Source organism: Frieseomelitta varia, unplaced genomic scaffold (genome assembly GCF_011392965.1).
Source record: "Frieseomelitta varia isolate USP_RPSP 00005682 unplaced genomic scaffold, Fvar_1.2 scaffold_579, whole genome shotgun sequence".
NCBI classification, from domain to species: domain Eukaryota; kingdom Metazoa; phylum Arthropoda; class Insecta; order Hymenoptera; family Apidae; genus Frieseomelitta; species Frieseomelitta varia.
In genome coordinates this window covers 107,514-129,282 of record NW_025110344.1, presented here as the reverse complement: position 1 = coordinate 129,282, position 21,769 = coordinate 107,514, and the positions used below count along the sequence as shown (strand labels likewise).

The 21,769-nt window shown below is 43.3% G+C and overlaps 4 protein-coding genes across 4 annotated transcripts; 1 reads left to right on the top strand and 3 right to left on the bottom strand.

Annotated features, from left to right (window-relative positions):
- Positions 1-683: 683 nt before the first annotated feature.
- On the bottom strand, positions 684-3,755 carry LOC122534205. Its single transcript, XM_043664595.1, has 6 exons — positions 3,634-3,755; positions 3,041-3,337; positions 2,876-2,953; positions 2,699-2,758; positions 2,508-2,595; positions 684-2,032 (listed from the first exon to the last, which is right to left on the bottom strand). Exons 1-6 carry the CDS (start codon positions 3,694-3,696, stop codon positions 1,005-1,007), a joined length of 1,614 nt encoding a protein of 537 aa, XP_043520530.1. The 5' UTR covers positions 3,697-3,755; the 3' UTR covers positions 684-1,004.
- A 4,326-nt stretch (positions 3,756-8,081) lies between these two features.
- On the top strand, positions 8,082-9,995 carry LOC122534186 (cyclin-dependent kinase inhibitor 1C-like). The gene is made up of 3 exons (XM_043664568.1): positions 8,082-8,467; positions 9,072-9,254; positions 9,461-9,995. Exons 1-3 carry the CDS (start codon positions 8,450-8,452, stop codon positions 9,863-9,865), a joined length of 606 nt encoding a protein of 201 aa, XP_043520503.1. The 5' UTR covers positions 8,082-8,449; the 3' UTR covers positions 9,866-9,995.
- A 741-nt stretch (positions 9,996-10,736) lies between these two features.
- LOC122534187 (cuticle protein 63-like) lies at positions 10,737-12,963 on the bottom strand. The gene is made up of 3 exons (XM_043664569.1): positions 12,791-12,963; positions 12,194-12,466; positions 10,737-11,506 (listed from the first exon to the last, which is right to left on the bottom strand). The coding sequence occupies exons 1-3, from the start codon at positions 12,818-12,820 to the stop codon at positions 11,216-11,218; spliced, it is 594 nt and encodes a 197-aa protein (XP_043520504.1). The 5' UTR covers positions 12,821-12,963; the 3' UTR covers positions 10,737-11,215.
- A 5,614-nt stretch (positions 12,964-18,577) lies between these two features.
- LOC122534188 (cyclin-dependent kinase inhibitor 1C-like) lies at positions 18,578-20,043 on the bottom strand. The gene is made up of 4 exons (XM_043664570.1): positions 19,934-20,043; positions 19,438-19,650; positions 18,987-19,154; positions 18,578-18,872 (listed from the first exon to the last, which is right to left on the bottom strand). Exons 1-4 carry the CDS (start codon positions 19,943-19,945, stop codon positions 18,747-18,749), a joined length of 519 nt encoding a protein of 172 aa, XP_043520505.1. The 5' UTR covers positions 19,946-20,043; the 3' UTR covers positions 18,578-18,746.
- Between the last annotated feature and the right edge of the window lie 1,726 nt (positions 20,044-21,769).

The window sequence follows — 21,769 nt, the reverse complement described above, 5'->3', positions numbered from 1 at the left end:
GGGGGGGGGGGGGGGGGGGGGGTTTTTTTTTTTTTAAAAAAAAAAAAAAAAAAAAAAAAAAAAAAAAAAAAAAAAAAAAAAGAGCACGAATCGCTGTCCGCGATGAATATACGATAATACAATATTATTTATATATTGGCAAGAAGCCCTGGCTTGTCCGTCGTCATTCGAAATCATCGAGCGGCGTTAACAATCCTTTTCTCAACAAGCAAGTTTCTCGAGTAACTCGTCAATCTTTATCTGTGAAACTTAGGTTTGGTGCGAGGCCTACACGCCAAAATCTTTGCAATGGATACTACAAGACTCCCACTGTCCCGGGCACGTGAGACTCCTCGGAGTTCTCAAAAACTCCCAGGAATTCAGCGAAGCATGGAAATGCCCTGTTGGATCGAACATGAATCCCTCAGGAAAGTGTAGACTGTGGTAACGACGTTGCTCTCTCGTCCAACGTATCTTTTACAGAGATCTTACCGAATGTATCTTCTTCCTCAAATACGAGTATGATCAAACTTTCCTACTTGTCCATACTCTCGTCCAATCGTAATTACCGATCGTAACGAGCATCGTGTCCGACATAAGTGGTCTCGGTAGCAAGCGCGTTCAACTACACACATACATATATACATATATAAAGAATATTTGTTGAAAAGCGAGGGCGACAGTGGCAGAACAATCTGATGTGGTTTGTAATAAAAGAATTTTATTTAGTTAAAATTGTCACGCAGTCGTGTTTTACATCCGACTCTTAACTAAATGTCTCCCCTTCGTCAAAAGTCCAAGACGTTTATCGTCTTGGAATTGTCCGTGTTGTTCAATTATTATAGTATACAGCCACTCAAGGTGATAAATTATCTTCCACCGTGTGAGATTACTACTCTACTACTCCATTCAACTTCTCCTGAGATATCGTAAGATATGCGAGCAAACACGTCGCTTAACGTTTCTACCGTACGTAAAATAGATGTTTATTAATACAAGTAAAATAGATATTTACAGCGTGCCATTTAATAAATGTATCCACCATTGGCGTCCGTCGGTTGAACATACTCGTGAGGCAACGTAACGGGCAACGCGCTCTTCACCAAGTTGTCGTTACGCAGCAACGAATCGTCGACGTTGATACTTTGCTGGTTGTAAGTGCCAGCGAACGAAACACGGGATGGACTGGCTGCCGGAGGTGAAGCTGTGGTTGTCGAGCCTAAGGAGCCTAGGGAGCCTAAGGAGCCTAAGGAAGGGAAAGATGGAAAATACGATGGCAACGAGAACGTGACGTTCAGCTTCTGGAAGAAATCGGTTATCGGTCCCCTCTGTGCCTGCGTCTGGACGTGACCTTGAACTACGTTTGCGGGTGCAACGTTGCTTTGAACCACCTCCGCCGCTGTATCGCGAGACTCCACCGTTTCTGACGTTGACACGATGTCCACCGACTTGACTGGATGCACGGTCGTTGATACGGTCTCCACCGATTGCACGGGATGCACGGCGTATTCGATCGGCGTGTTCAAAGTATTCACCAACGACGGCACGGATTGCACGGTGTGTCCTTGAATCGGCGTGGTCTCCACCGACTTGACGGATTTTACCGTATGCACCAGCTGCACCGGCCGCACTCTATCCACGGACGATAGATGCTGCAGCGGGGAAAATGATCTGACCAAGGCGACAGAAGGTAAAGAGTACAACGTGTTCACGGGCTGTGGTGCATGTTGCACCACGTGTGGATGGAGCTGATAAGAGGAAATTGTAGGAAATTCGACAGGAGATTGCGGGAAAGAGTACGTGTTTGGGGCCTTTTTGCTGACTTGGAGAGTCAGCGAGAGAGGCAAAGGGACATCTAGATTGACATCCTGATTGACAGACGTCAAGGGATTAATTTCGCTGTATCCAATGGGAACGACGCCAAAGGGATTGAATCCCGTTGAATAAAGAGCGGTAGGGACGCGAGAAGAAACGTCGTAACCATCAGTCAGCAGGTCTCTACCAACCACGTCCTTCTTTACGGTTTGCACTCCAGTAGTAAGACGCGTAACCTCTGCAACGAAAACATTCTGACCATGGAACTGTCCACCTTTTTCTGATTTATCCCGATATCTCGAAATCGTCTCAGACGTCACAAAACACATACTACAGCGAAGAGCATAACTGTAACCATCAATGACAATGAAACATTCAATTCGACAATTCAAGCTAATGTAACTTTGTGAAAAAAAAAAAAAAAATGTCACAACGATCCATTTGATCTCATTTTAAAGCACGAAGCTTGTACCTTGACAGTCGTCGAATTTGTTCCTTTCGGAAATGATTTTACATCACGTTCCTCAGTTTCCCACCCGCTGTACGATGTAAAATCATCTTCGAAAGAAACAAACTATCAAAATGGAAGCTTCGCTTTTTAAAATGAGACCAAGTGGATTCACGGGTCATACGATCTTTCTGGTGAAATTATTCACTGTTTTTCATTGTCAATGGAATACCATTCACTGTATCTGTCGTAATGAAATTCCTACCTTTTACAACAGGCACCTGTACCTCGCTAACTGGTGGAGATACGTCGACCTCTCTCACCGTGGAGGTGGCTCCGATTCCTACCGTACTCTGAAAAAATTTCACACGAAATGTATCGTATATCGTCGAAAATCGAGTGTTGAAATAACAAATGAATTCTAGAAAATATCAATGTACGTATGTACATACGTACCTTGGTGGTTTTGCTTACGGGAGTTTCGTAAGAAGTTAAAGGCGGTGTAACGCTTACCGTCTACAAGTGCAAAATCAGAGTAAGATAAATTAATTAATAAGACAACGCCACATTTTTCGACAGTTGAATGACAGTTTTATACATATACGTGCTTTTATTTATACACAAGGTACGTACCTCGACTCGTTCAACAGGTACCGTGGCGGTTGATATCGTTCTTTCTGGTCCCGCGTAAGTATCGATCACTCGAGAAATCTAAACGGAAACATAATTTATTCTCTGAGTGGAATGCCATTTTACAGAAATGCAATCCTCTACGATCGAGTTATTTATTTCAGTTACTTGGATGGTATCGGGAACTCCGTAAGAGTTTGGTACTGATGCGGTTTGTCTACTGACGTCGTCAAGCGGTAACAAATACTGATTGTTTAAGGGAACACTCGACCGAGATCCATAAGTATTCTGTGGCACCTCCGCGTAAACATCACCGACAGATTTTACGTCTTCTACTACGTTCTCCTGACCATGATGATGGTGGTGATGATGATGATTATTGGCTTCGTCGTATCGTGGATCACCAGGTAGAATGTCCCTCTTTTGCTTCGGCAGCGATAAAGCCGAAGAAGCCGCCAAGCAAGTCTGAAACATTTTTAAGTCACGTACACCTCTGTGATCGCGCCTGTTTTTCAAATTTCACAGGTGGAACGTGTGGAACGACGAATACCGAAACGATCGTTGATCGGTTTTAAAACATTGAGCAAATACAAATGATAAATTCAATAATCGTAATAATGTACGATCGAAATTATTTATTCGCCGAATAAAAATATAACGAAATGATCGAACAACAGGTACATTCTATTCCAATTAACGTTTCCACGAATCGATACTTAATGATACTCGACGGAAAACGATAAAAAGAGTAAAATCCTTACCAGAGTGACGAACGCGAACCTCATGCTGGCGGTACGGGGTTTGAACGAGGAATCCAGTGTCATCCCAAAGATATTTCGACCTTTTATACTCGGCCGATGCTCCCTCCAATCTATTTCGCAATTTCGGATGGCATTGGAAGAACTAGATATTTTAATTGACTTCTCTGAGAGAGGGCCCGTGTCAGGTAAATGATCGCCGTGGACAAAATATTACCATAAATAAATTTTCGGTTGCGTTGGTGATGCGAGACGGAGGATTCAACGAAACCGAATTCCATCTTTATTTTGACACTGATGGTTCTCCTCCCCTCTCCTTTGCGCGCCCACAGCCTGTACACTCTCAATATACGTATAACGAAGAATGATTTATGCAAATCTTCTGTGCGTCTTCCTTCTTAACACATCGGTCTACCGATTTTTTCGTTTTCCTTTTCTTTTTCTCTTTCCTCCTCGTCGACGGGGCAACGTTCCGTGAACGCGTGCACGAGCATCGACGAGCTTCGTTAAGAAAATACGAAGCTTCTAAAGGCTTCAGATAAAAAGGCTTTGTGGACTTTTGTAACATTTAATGGACCGTTGTCAACGGGAACGTCTTTGAGTATTAACCTCGTTCGTTCTCGTTGACCAAGCGACTAACTTTGTATTTTCATACAGATTGTGCTTTACGTCATAATATTTTATAACTTTCCAAATGCAAACGACGCGCTATCGTGATTCTTGTAACCTTTTTCTTCCCTTCTTCTCTCTCTTCTTTTCCCCTTCTTCCATTCCTCTTTTTATTGCCTTCTTTGCAAAAAGCAGAATTCTATTCGTGGAATTTAAAAAAAAAACTCTGGCGATAAAACGAATTTCGTAATTTTGCCATCATCGAGCTGATCTTACGTGGAATTAACCGCGCTGCATTGATTTTTAACTTTTAAAAAGTTTGCAAAAAAATTTGCATCTAATTATTTATTTAAATTAATGGAAATTCTTTCTCTCTCCTTGGTTTCTAGAAGAAAGAAACCAAACCCGTTCTTTAAAGCTTTTGCAAGACGCGCGCCTTCGTTGAGCGAGCCGAAAATTCAAAATTAGACATACAAAGTAGATCAAAAATTGCAATTCCGTCGCAACTTTTAGGAATTTGACGTTCAATATTTTAATATATATTATCGATCGCTTTCAACTTTTTCTACGCGTGATTTATACTGGTCAGCTTACAATTCGGAAAATTTCATCTTGCATTCGTTCGTTTGTTGATACAACTGCAACAGTGTAATTTTTTGCGAATTGTCCAATTGTTATTCCAACTCATACACCAATTGAATTTTTTTTACCTAAGTGGCATACTAGTTCCATCTATTGTTAAAACTTGAAACTAGTCTCCAAGAATATGAAACACCACCTACTCGTAGATTTCTTCCAAATCAGACAGACTGGTAGATATCCCTAACGCAATGAAGACGAACCTATGACCCGTGGGTCAGACACTGACCCACACAGGCTTTTTAAATGACACACGCGTTGATTTTTATAAACTTATCATCATATATATAAAAGAATTTTAATTATTTTTCGAACCCCTCCTTTCAAAAAATGTTCAGAAAATTACAAGTGTTCGGTTAGACCTTAAAGTGAGAAATAAATGCATAATTGTGTTTTATGGAGGATTTACGACTTGATTATGTATACATATAGGTATTTCGAGTCTTAAATGTTATACGAGTTACTTGTGTCCAAAAAATTTTATATAGCGCTTACGATCAAACAGATGTAATGAACAGTAAAAAACACACTAGATCCCATTCTCAGAATGGGCAGCTTTGCTAGTTTTTTATATAATGAAAGAAAGAACAGACAATAAAAAATATTAAGAAATAAAGTATATATATCTAATGTATAGTGCATGGGTCACTGGGCATGATGTCACCGCTTTTATATCAATTTTTTCACGTCGACATTGATCTTTTGCTCTTCACTTGCAAAAGTAAAAGTTGTAAAACAAGAAAGGAAACGTAAACTTTTTAGAGAATTATAAAAGTGAGAACAAAAAAAAAAAGTAGTTTTTAACCATCCTCCCCTCCCCCTTTCCAAGTGACGCCACTGACTTAGTGACCCACAGGCTAGTACTAACAAAAAATAACGAACGAACAAAATTTAACCTATTTCTCAAAAAGGTTCGCCGTCACTGCCCTAACGTATACATCGTATGTCTCACATATCTTGTCTGTGTTGTGCGGTGAATCGCGCTGTCAGAGTAAATTACCTGTCGTCAAATTTGACCGCACGTGCAAATGCATAAAATCAAATAAACGAAAAAAAAAGATACTATCGTTTTTCTACAGCTACTAATCATTAGCTACCTTCTCCAGCGAATTACGGAAGGAAAGAGAGCTTCAGACTCGCGCTCTAATTATCCCGATTGATCTTCCATCCGTATCAGTCAACGGGGGATTTCACCCGACCGCCGCGACCGTGCTGTCTCTTTTCGCCTGTCGCGTCGTTTCTTCCGCTCTGACATCAATCCGTTTCGTATTCTGAACGACAAAGTGAAAGAGAATGATCACAAATGATTGCCATTGAACGTACGAGACGCGTTATGTCGAATCCGATATCAGTCCGCGTACATACTCTAGTTTGCGTGCTAGGTCAGTCGTAATAAATAAAAATTCGGCTCGAATGATTCTCGTTTCGTGCGACTTTCTGCCTTTCTCCTGTAAAACGAGCCAAATAGAAATTACGCGATGCAAATTGTTGCGCTTCATATTTATTAGCGTTCCGTTACACGAAAAATCGACGAGAAATTGAACGTCGAGACCTATATGTTCTGTACATGGCAAGCAATCGACAGGTTTCCGTCGAAAGTGAGAGGAGAAAGAGGACTGCGCGGATAATGTTTTCACTCTTGTCTTTGTACCGAACCCGATTTTTACCGTCTCTGCGAGAGAACGCCATCGTGTCACGCCGTCATCGACCACCAAGCCCAAGATACTTTTATCCTTGCAATTGGATCGCAATTGGTTTCCAATTCAGACTTTAAGCAATACAAGCCGACAAAGAGAAGCAGAGGAGAGTTTTACACGGAGAATTTTTCAATGAAAATTTCCACGGAACGTGTTGCAAAGATAGATTACAATTCGAACGAGGAGCGTTGAACAAATCGTGTGGCACACACAATCTGTGACGATTAAGCAGTATTTTATTAACCTTGCGACGTCGTATAGGGGCACGTTTTCTCGCCCAAGCACAGCGCGAGCGCATGGAAGAACGTGGAAAGAGCCAGATGATCCAGATTATAGTCCTTTTACTTTGGACGTTTTTTTAGTCTTTGGCTACGATAATCCTTTCACCGTCCTCTCCCTCGGCCGCGAATAATCCGTTCGCACCGTTTGTTCATTTCAGAATCGTCGACCACTCTCGCCATTTTTTACACTGCAGGAAATTACACTGCAAGTTTACGCAGGAAGTATCGCTTCCTAATGCAATTTCCTCGCCCGCGAAACACTCGGCAAACGACGAAGCAAATCCAAAGACGATTCTAAACCTGTGACCAAGCCTCGCGTGAAAGGCGTTTTGCATATCGCGATTGTTCCAACTATCTCTCCAAGTACGTGTAATCGATTTAAAATTTCTATATACAGAAATGCGGTCCTCGACTTTCGTACATATTTCTTACCATGTTTCGTAAAAGCATCTCGACCAATTTTCAATCATCGCGGAACAATGTGACTCCAATGAAGAGCATATATCTCATGTACGAAGAGCTACAGAACTCTTTATCGAGAAAAGAAGAGTACAATTCAACCATCTTTAACATATAAACTTGTAAAGAAAACATCAGACACTAATCGATAAAGTATAAAATTTATTTATATGCTAATAAACGCCTCATTAAAAAATAAATACTTTAAAAACACTTTTTGACGGTTTTTCCCTTACACTGATCTACTTTCTTACATTTCAACCCTCGCAGTACACATTTCAAGAATCAATTGGGTACAAAAGTCGAGGATCGTCCGTAATCTGCAACGTCGACCAGTAGAAAAATACCTACAATACGTATTTCTACTTGCACAATTAAAGTTGATTAGCCGAAATCGTTAAATCTCTTGCTGAAATTTTCTACAATTAAATTTTCATTCTTAAAGCACGAGTAACGCTGTAACATAATATATATATATATATATGTATCCTTTTTTCGCTAAAGCGCTCGTTGAAGAGCGCCAAACAGCGTCAAAGAAACGCACGTTTGAAATGCCATCGAGCAATTGCATACATATTTGGAGGAAAGGCATCCAAGCACACGACGAAAGTAACATTCGTGATACTCAATGGACTCGTTGTTGTTTGACTCCATTGACTCCTTGAGCGTGCAGAGGGAATTGATGGGAATGGGAAAAGGCGTTGAATCGATCGAGGCTGCGTGGAAAGCTGCGTGACAGGGTCGTCACGGTTACGAAAGAGTAAACGGTAATTCCCTTTCGGCGCAGTTGGCACGTTGGAGGATGCGCGCGTGTGCGCGCGGTTAGATTTCGATTGCACTTGAAAAAGAGCGTAATGGCTCGTGGTGGAGACGGAGGCCGGACGCGAGGCGGTCGTCGAACTCGCGGTACGTGAGACACGGGAAGAGTAAGGAAGAAAGGAAGAAAGAAAGAAAGGAAAAAAAAATGGGAGAAGCGAAGACAAGATCGGAGAACGCAAGCCAGTCGGAAAGAGAGTGCTTTCTTCGTGAATCGGTGACGGTGAAGGTCCTCGTATATAAGCAACTGCTGGCAGTGCAATTGTCAGTGTGACTCGTCCAATCGGAAACACCAATCGACTTACTTTCAACAACCGGATGACGATGTGGCGAATAGTAAGTTCATCATCAAGACATGACATTATCGTATCTCGTATCGTCGCGTCGGCGTCGTCATCGAACAAACCTCTGGTCAAACACCACCGCTGTGACATTTTTTCACGGATTTCCATTTTACCATTTCCATTTTCGTTGTCATCTCGCGAAGAGTGAACTTACAGAGTGAGATTACAGGGGGCTCGCGGTTACAAAGTGTAATCGTCGAATCTTTAATCCTTTCGCCTCGCTTTGCCTCTCCTTTTTGCTGTCAAAAGGCTGCGCGTAAGTACTACGTGCGTTTCAAAAGTGATTACTCGAAAGAGGATTGAGAGAAAGTACTCGCGTATCGAAAATCTTCGGCACACCTATATATATATATATATATATATATATATATATATATATGTATAGATTTACGGTTTTATCGTGCAAAAAGAATTTGGAGAGAAAGTTCAAATCCCATTGTACCGTTCAGTTGTCGTCAACAACGAGATTTACCTTCGATTTAAATATCTCGAAAGAAAGGAAAGAACAGAATTGAAAAATGAAAGGGACCTTACTTTCATCTACATCACGTACAAACGTGCACGTACTTGAATCAATCGTAATTACACGCTTGCAGTTTTTATTCACTTTGGCGGTGGTCGCAGCGAGACCCTCTCACTTCACCTCCCTGGAAGGCCACGGTCTTGCCAGCGAGCCGAAACTCATCTCGGAATCGGTTCATCTGAAGGAAATACCGACAAAGATCATCAAAGTCACCAAGACGGCGGTCGTCAAAGTACCAGTCCCCTATCCGGTCAAGGTACCATTTTCTCGCATCTTCTTTACTAATTCCAAAGAATTAAAATGGCGTTGGATCGTTTTATAAACGAAAACGTTCGTAAAATCGATCCGTATAATATGACTGTACGATTGTACGAGTCAGTCGACGAGCTAAACGACCCTGTTCCTTTCCAGCGAGCGCAGAATCAAAGATCGATTTATATAGAATTCCTTTCTCTTTGATAGGTGCCCCATCACATACCCGTCCCAGTGCCGGTAAACCATCCGATCGCCGTTCCGTATACGAAGTTAGTGAAAGTCCAGGAACACGTGCCGATCGAGGTGTCCAAGCCGGTCCCGGTCGCGATTCATCAACAAATACCAATACCGGTGCCGAAGGCAGTCCCGGTGCCGCAGCCGATTCCGGTTCCTCATCCGGTGACGGTGAACAAGCCAGTCTTTTATCCGGTACCACACCCGTTCCCGTATCAGGCCAGCAGCCACTCCGAGGGTGGTATCGGAGTCGGCGGATACGATCACGGGGATCATCTGAGCCACCAATCGGAAAATTACAGTTCTTACACGGTGGACCAGGAAGGAGGCCATGACCACTTTCAACCCTCTCAACCCGAATACAACTCGCATCGTTGAACTCATCGGTCTCTCGATGAAGCGACTTTGCTTCACTTGTACCTACGTACCTACACGTGTATTTGTATGTACGTACGCTAGTTTATCTACGCTTCGAATGAACGCCGAGCGTCTCGGTGACTTTAACTGACTCGTTAAGTTTCTGTTGTTTGTAATTTTGTTGTTCTTGTTGACGCCGTCTTTCTTCTTCTTCTTCTTCTTTTTCTTCTTTATTCGCTATATTTTTTAAATAAAATATTTGTATTTTATAAACCCCTACGCAGTGTTCCAGTCGCAGACTGGATCCTTCTTTTAACGTCGTTTTGGAAAAAAAAAAAGATAATAACCGCGTTTAACCGTGAGGAGAACGACGCGGATCTTTCACGCTCCGATAGAATGGAAAGTGAACTATGATGTCACGGTTTGACGAGTCGCACGGTTGATTCAACGTTCGTATCGTGTATATGTTTACGTACATTCGATGCCTAGCGATGTTATTTCCCACCTACTCCGAGCGTGAAAAGCGTCCCTAGTTCTCGCGTCCTTGTAAATACGTACGTGCGTTTTTTACCTTGCCCTTTTTTTGTTTCGTCCGTGCATTTCACAGTGATACAAAACGGCGGCAACTAACAACGAGCAGAACAACGTTTTTGCGTCCTTTTTTTCATTTTATAATTAGGGATCGAGACTACTTTACGCTACTTTACATAACCTAATTGCCCAAGCAAGACGAAGCCGACGAATTCAATATAATTTCAATGCGTACGAGTTTCGACAATCGATTTGATTAACTGTTGAAACTCTTGGCTTTGTTCGCGTTACAAGGAGGGTGGTTACAAATATTTGCAAGGTTCGAAAATTTGTCGTTTCTTTTCAAAGAGTCATTGCTGGCTTTAGTACGAAACAAAGAGGTTTATTTTATTTTCAAAATAATTATTAGTTTTCGCCGTGCGTTGAATTATTACACACGCACGAAGGAAGAAAGGACTAATTGTTATAGGTACATACATGTACATCGCGACAGAACGATTACATCGTTTAACATCACAAAAATAAGCAATCGTATTCGTCCATCCAATGTTCGAGGACTACCGATCGTCCGATCGGTATAATCGATCTGCGCCTCATCGATTTTGGACAAACCAAATCGCGAGATTCAAAACAGAAGGGGATAAACGAACGCTAGCTAGCTAGCTAGCTAGCGGTAAGTGAGTGATTTCTCAGTCGGCAGTCAGTGGAATTCGAATCGGTTCTTTTTTCACTGGATTTTCAACACGACATTGACCACGTCGTTGATGCGAGTGACGTGATGGAGGTTAGCTGCAACGAGTCGAACGGAGAAGAACGGGCGTCGAGAGGACAGGAGGACGTTTACCAGGAGGAGTAGCCAGAAGGGTAGCCGCTTTGCCAGCCGTTGTTGTACTTCTCAATCACCACCGCAGGCTGCACGACCGATACTGGAATCTGTTTCACGACCGGAACAGCGTACGGTTGTGGTACTTTGACGGCGTACGGAGCTGGCACCGGAACTTTGACTGGAACGCCGACTGGAACAGGGACTGGCCTATCGACCGGCACTGGAACGTGCTTGGTCACTTCGACTGGGTACGGTTTCGGAACGTGGACCGCGTATGGACGATCGACAGGCACGGCCACTGGTACCTGGAACAACAACAACAAAGCACGTCGACGAGTTAGCTGGTTAGACAAACCATCAGCTGTTTCGTCATCTTTCGTCGTACAAAAGGACACGGGACTCGCGATGTAATAAATTTGCACGAACGCACAATCTCGACGTAAAAAATTGAAAATGATCGCGTCGCGTCGCGTCGTTTATCTACGCTCGATTGACGGAAATAACGTAACGAGGGGATATATGATAAAATGCGAGCGATTGCGTGGTCGCAATATTTTCCGAGAAAGCCAGCGCGAACGCGTGGAATTTGCAACGCGTTCTTGGCTTACGAAATAGCCAACGCTCGTTTACATTGAAACGTTAATTAACATCAGACGATGAAGGCGCGCTCACTGCCAATCACGCGAGCGGATATTCCGTGACAAACAGAGCGTGATTCCAAGCTCCGAGTCCTCGAGGTCCTCGAGGTCCTCGAGCCTTCGCCGATTGCGACTCGATTTCAATGAGAACGCGCGTCAGAGTCATTTAGATTACTTCGATCGCGCCACTCTCTCGATTTCACGTCGCGACGACCAAATTTTCCTTCCCATCTACGTTACGTTCTCTTTTACGTCACCAAAGAGATTCTACCGAAAATTATTCGTCCCGTTGTACTTTCAATTCGTACAATGTACGATCGCCAAGAATCAAACGAAAGTAAGGGAAATGTTTACCTTAACCGGGACAGGAACGTGCTTCTCGACAGCAACAGGGACTGGATGCGCTACTGGAACCGCCACTTCCTTCGTTATCACGGAAACTCCGTGGCTGATGGGCAAATTATAACTAGCGTAACCACTGTAACCACCGTAACCACCGTAACCAGAGTAACCAGAGTAACCACCGCCGTATCCCAATCCGTAGATACCTCGTTTGTCCTTCTTCGTATCCCCTGCAGCTTGCTCTTCGGCCAAGGCTGTTGCCACCAAGGCGAATACGACGAAAAGCTGAAAGAAAATCAAACAACCAAATTCCAAGTAAAGAGAATCGTACAGATACGAGCTCAAACAGCACAGAATTTTCAATCGTGGCTTGACTTTTACAAAAATCAAACCGACTACAAACTACAAACTACACTGCAATAACGTTTTCATTCAGGTAAATGATCTCCGTTCGTGCGTGGAATTTCGATACAATTTCTCTACTTTGATCTAGAACCTTTCGATGCTTTAAGAAAAAAAAAAAAAAAAAAAAAAAAAGATTACGGCACTGTCGAAGCTTTTGGCACCGAATCCGATCCTATTCCTCGACAAACGACCGATCGCGCTCACCTTGGCGTTCATGGCGTTCATGGCGTTCATGGCGTTCGTGCGCTATTCGAATTGGCTCGTCGTTGTTTTGCAACTGACGAGATGCCAAGAAGATCCTCTGCTTTTATAAGCGGCGTGACGACTACGACGAACCCTTGAGCAGCAGGTCGGAGGTGGTGGGCATCGGCGGTGGGCATCTACAAAAACCGGTGAGGTGAAATTGGACGTGGGGGACGGACAGGGGCTCTACGAAAAGTAATCCAAGGCAAAGCTCTTTTCGTTCGTTTTTTTGCGAAAGATAACTTATGCCCCCCTTTCTTCCTCTTCCTCCCTCCGCCATCACGCCTCCGCCGCATCTCCCCCTCTGCCTGTTGTCTCCCGGCTTCTGGCCCCCTTTGGCCCCCTTTGGCCCCTGCCCCCTGCTTCCATTCAACACTACGCGTTGAGACTTTCTTCGGCATGCCCTTGGTTACGTTCCGAAGCTCCAGCCTGCTAATAATCCCTCGCTAATAAACGCTCCCTCTCATTCTACGCTACGTTTACGATACGTTTACGATCGTTGGCACGCATCGTCGGGGAAATTACCGTCGCTAATAAGATTTTTCACAGTCTCTCTTTGCGAAAAGATTTCGCAGCAGTGAATTTTTCAAAAATTTCCTCCCTTTCGAAGAACACTTTGGCTTCGCGAGCGTCAGATTCTTTAATTTAATTACCGTTTTATCGTTTTATCGTTTCATCGTGAAGGATAAATCCAACTTTTTCGCAGGTTCGCACGACATTCACCCACGTTTACCTGTTCACCCGTCCAAGGTAACGTACAGAGAGTAATATCGTTACAGAAAATTGGTGAAATTGAATACGTATAAATGTACACTCGCTGCCCTAATAATAATTATACTTGACCGGAGAAAGATTGGAATGGCCGTTTTCAGCCTCGATTCGATGCGAACTTGGTTCGTTCGTTATGCAAATAAACTGAATAAACAACGCGACAAAAACAAGAAGAAGAAAGGAATCGAAACGATTTTAAAGACGAAGACCTAGCTAGAAAATATCAAGGTAAAGTAAAAATATTTCTAGAGAGGTCAAGTGTCCGAACCAGATCCTTTCAGGACACACGTTGCGAACGTTATTTTTCTTCGCGAAATAAATTTAACGATTCCTGCGCGTCGGTTTCGTCGTATCGTTATGAAAACTTTCGTCCGACTCGAACTCGAGCTGCTTGAATAACAATCGAACAGTTCTCTTGGATTTGACAAAAATAATAAATTCGATAGCTACTTCCCTCATCGTACGATCGAACTTTTGCCTTCTACAAAGTATTTTAATTTGCTTCTCTGTACGATTCTAACGAGTCGTTCTACTTGCGTCTGTTTTACAGTCGATAATCGTTGGCAAACGTCAAATCTCTTTTCGCTTGACGTTTCGATCCTCGATTCTGCTACGAACGTATTTGTTGCAGAAGTAGGGAATTTACGCGGAAGAAAGAACTTGTTCGAAGCTACATCCTACATCACACACGGTTTGTCGATTGAGATTCTCAACAATGTAGTCCCTCTCGTTTACCTTGTTCTTATTAGGCTGACTGTCGTTTCTTAACGTTAATACTAATGATTCATTGGATCGTATTCTCGGAATAAATCGACTCTTCTAACCCCTTGGAAGCGCTACGCAGATAAGACGTTTAGTGTTACAAGGTCCGTGCGCGAACCTACCTCGCGACCAACGTTCACCGACTTATTTCTTCGAAACAGTGTATTTGCGAACCATGCTTTTACACTTGCTACCCGTTTATTTTCGATCCAAGGTACGAGTTTAATTTCCATCTGAAATCGGTGTGTCTCGCTCGAGTGGCACGATGCCATAGTACCGTGATACGCAAACTTACGCGAGTGGATCAAACAGAAATTGAATCTTCAAAGGCACGAGATGATCACTTCACGACCAGTTGTCTTTTTCCTTTTCCTTTTCCTTCTTTTTTCTTCGTTTCTTTTTTTTTTTTTTTTTCTCAGCTTACAAACTTACCGCACGCTCTGTTTGTTACGCGCTCCAGATGGGACAGTTGTTGGCGATTACACAATCGCTGTACAGCCGAGTCGACGAAAACTCCACGTTGAAATTATTCGTTACGTTTACCTTAACGGGCTTTCTTACGATTGTCCTCATGCCCACCACTCTATCTACATAGTGATTCCGAAAATGCTGCCACCAGCTACGAAAAACTGGGTACCCTTAACGAAGATACTTCCTCAAGATTTGTTCAAACAGCAGTCGAATGTTTTTCTCCGGCTGCGTTGATGTTTCCTTTGGCGAAAATGGGTCGATCGATCGATAATAAATCACGAAGAAAATTTATTCAAAAACACAGTTATTCGGTGTACGTGCGAATATAATTTTACCACGTACTAAAGACAAAGCCAAATATTCGTATTAATTGTTTAGTTTTGCTAAAATTTCTGCGACCCCGAAATTTAGTTGCGCAAACGTATCACATGGAGCCGCGACCCACACTTTGAAAAGTCCCGATACACATACACGATACGCTTTATACGCTTACACGTTTCATCGCCATAACGCAACTCGCGCAAATCTGGAAGGTGAGTAATTTGTTCCATTTTGAGCGGGCAAGAGGGAACGGAACGATTGTGTAACAGACCTATCGCACGTGGAAACGTAAAGTTTCACGTACGAATGAAGTAGGCTGGCCCCCCATATCGCCACCATCTACGACACCGTCCAGTCCGTTTATTGTCCTGAAAATGAGCATGATCGACCCGTTATTGCACGACGGAACAGCACCGAATTTCAGCTCGTGTCGCGAACGTACGTGTTTTCATTCAGGAAGAAAGCCACGTCGATGATGCATCGTCGAAATCGAAACATCGAAAACCACTGACACAATGGGGGATCATTAACCCACTGGCCAATCGGCGCGAGATACTTCGAACAATAGCTCTGATCCAACTTTAATCGATGCCTTGTGGAGACTTTCGCTCCTTCAAGTAAATAAATAAATAAATATATTACAAGATATTTAACAAGTAACTATAACGATAACTATTTATTTTTTAATTAACATGTAACAAGATCTTTACGATGACCGTTTACTTTGGTTGATTCTTAACAACTGAGACAATACAATATATTTTCCGCCATTTTGTTTTCTTCGTTTCTAATCAAAATCATCTTGTCGTCGCTGTTAAACTCGTTTCCAAAAATACTGTGGCGCGCCGCCACAGCCATCCTTGATCCCCTCGAACATCGAGTAACGTAATTTCTACGTTACGTTAAATTCTTACTAAAAATGTTACACTCGATTTCAACAACGAACCTAGACTGGTTTGGTGCCGTATGTAAATCGTAATTTTCGAACAGCTTTCTATAGTTAAAAGGCAGAGTCGTAGAAACTAACATTTCACCTATTTTCTCGCTATTAAACCACTTGTTGTAAACTTCGCGCAAGATCGTAAAATATGACTACGTGAGTATTCGATAGACGTATACACCTGCACACGTACGTACACACGTGGCATGTTACAAATTACTTTCGTCGTGAAATATTAATCGTCGTGAGACACGTCGACAGGAACACGGACATCTTTTCCAGACGCTAAAAAATAATTAATTCGCCAAACATAAATTTAATTTTTCCCGCGATCATCTGTCGATTATCGTTGAACTGAATTACAAAAAAAAAAAAAAAAAAAATAATGACGCGGAGAAGAGAATCGATCAATGCCTAAACTTTGTCGAAGCAAATTCCCGCTGTTTATACCAATATGTACAATATCAACCTCTCTGTTCTACGAAATTAATAACCTGCGAGCGACTCGTGTTTGCTTCGTGTTCCATCTTTTTGTCAAAAGTCGAGAATTGCTTTTACGAAGCTTGGAGCGTAGCTCTCTGTCGCCAGATGAAGAAAATTAATCAGACAGGAGCAATCAAACCTTATTCGAACCCGATGTTCGAGTCGCACAAGGTTCCGCAAAGTAAAAAAACGCGTTTTCGGATTGTTCGCCTCGTCGGCTGTTGCGTTGACTTTCGTTACGGAGAACGAAATAACCCTTACATAATTGCGGCACGATGTTCGAGTTTTGACGCTTAACGCGTGACATTAAAAAAAGGAACGTTGTATAATATAATCATTTGCGAATCACGCGTTCTCAAGCCGAATGTATTCGTAACGTGAGAGATAAAAAAAACCAAATGGCTCTCTCTCTCTCGAGTAATAGTCCGTGGAGACTCGGTTAGACGACTCGAAAATTCTGACAAAATCTTTCGAAATGTCTCGACGAAACCCAACGTGCGATCGTGTGTTTCGTCAATAGGCGTCGAACGTTAACCTAGTTCTAGCAGATTGGGCGGATTTTGGGAAAGTTTCGAGTTTCAGTCATTTCCTTCGTTGGATTTATATGAACGTGAAGCAAAAGATATTGGCCACCGAGGATTAACGATCGCGTTAATTGGATGTCGTAACGCGATTCGAACGCACCTACCTTCTACGTGCAGATGCCTGGTTTGCTAACGTAAACTAAAGTGGTTTGTCTTCTTCTTGTATAAATGCCTACATTTTATACAAATTTCGTATAAAAAAAATACGGACCTTCTGCCCGTAGCAAGTAAGAAATATATTATAGTAAGATGGACTAGGTTTTTACCTTCGAGGAGCTTGGAATACAAAGAAAATTTGGAAAATATGTAATATACAGGACGATCGGAAAGTAGGATTCGCGTGAGAAAAGTTGAGAAAATACGCTGTCAAACGTTTCACGGATCGTCCGTGGAATGCAATGGCAAACAATTCAGGGAAAGAAGGTGTACGGTAAAAGAAGGTGTACGACGGGCATTCATTGGTATTTCGTTGGCGCGTCGCCTCTGTTGGAAAATTTTCCATAACCTTCCTTACCCCCTTTGTTTTGCTAAATGTTGGAAAAAAGAACCGTCTTCCATACATGGATGAAAAGAGATGGATAGAAACTGAAAGGAAAGTTCACCTGTTGGTTGGCCTGCATTCCGTGAACCTCCGTGAGATGTTGGAAATTAGGATGAGGGAGGCGCGTTCCCAGACGGCGCGAAATCGCAGTCAAGGTCCGTTCGGGTTTGAGAACACGTCGCGCGTCGCGCGTCGCGCGTCGCGTATCGTGGGTAGCTTCTATACAATAGCGAATCAGATAACGCCGCGCCACGCCGGTAAAACGTAAATAGTAATCGGCAAGCAAGTGTCGAAACGTTTCATTCGAGTATAATTAATACTGCGAAAATCCTTGATCTTTAACACGACGCGGGAATAATCTCGCGTCTGTATTTTCGCGTCTCTGACGTCTCTGCCCTACCACCCTCCTTCCCCCCTTTTTCAATATTCCAATATTTCTGCTACGTCGCGTAATTTTATCGGCTGCTCGTTTCCTTCCAACGCCGGTCTCCAACTCTCGTAACGCGCTTCGATCGAATTCGTGCGTACACTAAACGCTAAACGAGCACGTACAACGACAACGTAACAAACGAGTGCGAATTTGGTCAAAGTAGAAAAGCATTTGTTCGTATAGTGCAACAAGCGTTCTTTTCGAAAGGAAGGTTCGGTAGGTTCGATCGCCTCTGCTGCAGGATAAAGGATTAATTCTACGACTGTAGAGGAATCGTAAATATAAATCGAATGTACACGTAAATGTATGCGTGCGTGGCGAGGGAACGCGCAAGTTGCGTCAGAATCGATACGAAACGATGGAAGCAACGACGGTACGGTACGGTACGGTACGGTACGGTACGGTGAAAGAGAAATAAAAGAGAAATAAAAGAGAAGCCTTCCTGTTAAAAGTATTTATAAAATCAGTTTATTGCGTGATTCGATTAACTATGAAGGAGAACCTGTTTCGTGTACTGCTCTCGTCATAATGTCTCTTGCGATGCTGTAAGGTGGCTAGATAGGGACAGGGGGATAGTGGACGGTGGTGGCAGATCGAAGGGAGATTTCGTATCCCTAGTATCCCTTGTTCCACGATTGAATGACGATTGGCTGTTCTTTAACGAGGACTGGCTGTTTAACGACGACTGGAACCGGCTTGGGAACCGCGACTGGAACCGCAACAGGCTGAGGGACTGCAACCTGCAAGTAAAAAGGTAAACGAAAAAGGTAAGCAAAAAAACGAACGACGGGCAAAACGTTGACTTGAAGCGAAATTATCGAGGAAAACGAAGAAAATAGGGGCGTTTGACTCACCTTGACGGGGTATGGGGCAGGAACGGGGACGGGAACGGCGACTTTAACCGGAACCGCAACCGGGACTGGTTTTTCGACAGGAACCGCGATGGTCTGAGTTTTCACTACTGGATACGGCTGTGGTACCGGAACCGCCACTGGGACTGGCTGCGGGACCGCCACTGGCACCTGACAACAAGACATCATATCGGTATTATTTCGTATCACGTCGGTTGCAAACCCTTTTTTCATCTTCGTAGACAAGTTTAACTCTCGACTCTAAACTTTTAACGTCATTCTCTCGTTAACGGGTCGAAACGACTTTGTCGAGAGTAATCCGTCATCCGGTAAGAAGAATACAAAGAGGTTTTTAAGAGCAGAGCGTGCAACCGCCCCGAGAGATTGCAAGTTGGTAGGTCCGTTTGGACGGGAACTAGAACGAAGAAGCTTCTCGCAGGATTCTTTTTCTCACCTTCACGGGCACTGGTCTGTCAACGGCGACAGGGTACGGCTTTGGCACTGGAACTGGAACGGCCACGGGCCTTTCCTTAACCGCCACCGCCACTTTGGCCCATCCAGCACCATCGCTGAGTTCCAAACCACCATAGCCTATATCGAGCAGACCACGTTTTTGCACCGTTTTCTCTTCGCCGGCCATCGCCGCGGAGATCAGCATCATGCATACCTTTCAACAATGAAAACCCTCTTACAATCTTGTCTTTTTTTATCGTAATCAATATGGCGAAAATCGTGGCCGTGTTGTTGCGAGACTGTTGACCGACCGATCGATCGATCCTTCTACCGACTCTACTCTAGTCTTTAATCACGCGGGCGACGACTTCTTCTCACTGAACGTTCACAAAAAACAACAAAACGACAAAATCCACTGAACGCCAAATGTGTAGATCACAGCGAGAGACTAAAGTTTACGACGAAAAGTGGGAATTTTAAGCAACGTTGAAACGTACCAGGGCCCTCATGGTAACCGAGATCAGCTAATACTTTGGCTAGCGCGTGTTGACTGGTCAATTAAATTTGTTCTGCCGTTTCGGAGGAAAACCACCCTTTATATAGGGAATTCACTTTCATTTCGCGCGTACACCCCTCCAATGAAAAGCCAATAGCCGTTCGGTGCGCTACCGCCACACCTACTACATACTATTTATATACGATACCACGATACATAATCACATGCCGTTACACATTATAATACATAATGTGCATGGCCAGTTGTATAACACGGCAAACGTGAGCCGCGCCACACCGCGCGCCACACCACGCGCCACTTAGGACCAGTAAATAGAGCGCGGGCACTTGATGCAAATGTACATATGTACGTGCCTCTGTGTGTATTTGCGCATACATTTCGAGCTAGCTGTGCGATTCCAACGAGAAGACTCAACATTCGCGGTGTTTCTGATCCGCGAAATGCTCGTCTTTTCGTGTTTTCCGGCTATCGAAAGGGCACGCGTCTGGACTCCTCCGCCACCGAGATCCACCATCGCGGCCGCATTGTGAAAAATATACCCTATTTTTCTTCCACATTATTTTTTGCTCTTCTCGATTCGAACAATCCTCCGAAACGGTTGATTCGAGATACATCTTTGAAGTATCTCGTTCGATTCTCGAAGATCGTTACTTGTAAATCGCGATTCCATTTTCGAACACGTTAAAAATTTTCGATCGACGAATATACGAAACACAAGCAGAAAGATTCTTGTGAAAACCAGCTAATCGGCCGGCTATAGTCAACGTTGTTTCATATTAATTGCAGAAAAACGGAGGTGCGTGCAGAAAATCGCTACGAAAATTATTACGCAATACGAGTGAGTAACGGCTGGCAAAGCAGACGAGAAAGCAGAAAAGTTTTACGTTCAAAAGTTTCCGAGCAATCGACCGAGATATTTTCTCGGTTGATTTTCTCATTCAACTTCTCGTGCAATTTCCCAGTCTCACCTGCGTGAATTTTATATCTCTACCTCTCGATAAGACTTTGACATTTTCCACCACCAGGTGAGCGGAAAATGGTAGTTCGATCGACGTAAGTAAGGATCGACGTAACTCGATCGAACGTTTTGTCAAATTTATGTATATATTTATGTTGACAAACAAACTCAACAAGGGCCCGTTCTATTCAAGTGGATGATATTCGTGTCACGACACATTTGATAAATGGTAAGTTTCATCTATTGAGATTTATTAATCGCGAAATTATCGCGAACCGATCTCGGCTCGATAGAGCGTGACTCGATAGAAATTACTCGTCAATTACCCCTCGTCCTCTTAATTAAAACTTCAGTAAATACATACAGGCTATTACTTTTGCGTTGCGTCACTGCCTGACTATTGACACCGATATCTCGACGATTATCGCTGTATAATTTATATATCTTGATTGCGTTGCAGACAGTTCAATTTGAACAAGCCAGTTCAGTCTAATCAGAACGACACGACCAACGGCGAAGCAGGACAATTTTATCTTTGTACGAGTAGCTTTAGAGCTTTATACCTGCTGCATCGATCCACTAGCTTTTTTACACGGATCGTGCGGATCTATTTCAAAACAGGCGAGGGGGGGGGAAAAAACGAAAGAGAAATTATTCGCCATTAGTGACCCGAAACTTGGAAAGCGTGGCGTAACATAAGTATTACCAACACCAGGTGGCTCGAATTATTATTATTATCGATCACGATCTCGTTGATTTGCGCCGCGACGGAACCGATCTACGCGACTTCTCTGACAGCCGAACCAATCGAGCCTAGGCACCGCTACATTTTTTCAAACGGTCAAAATCACTATTATA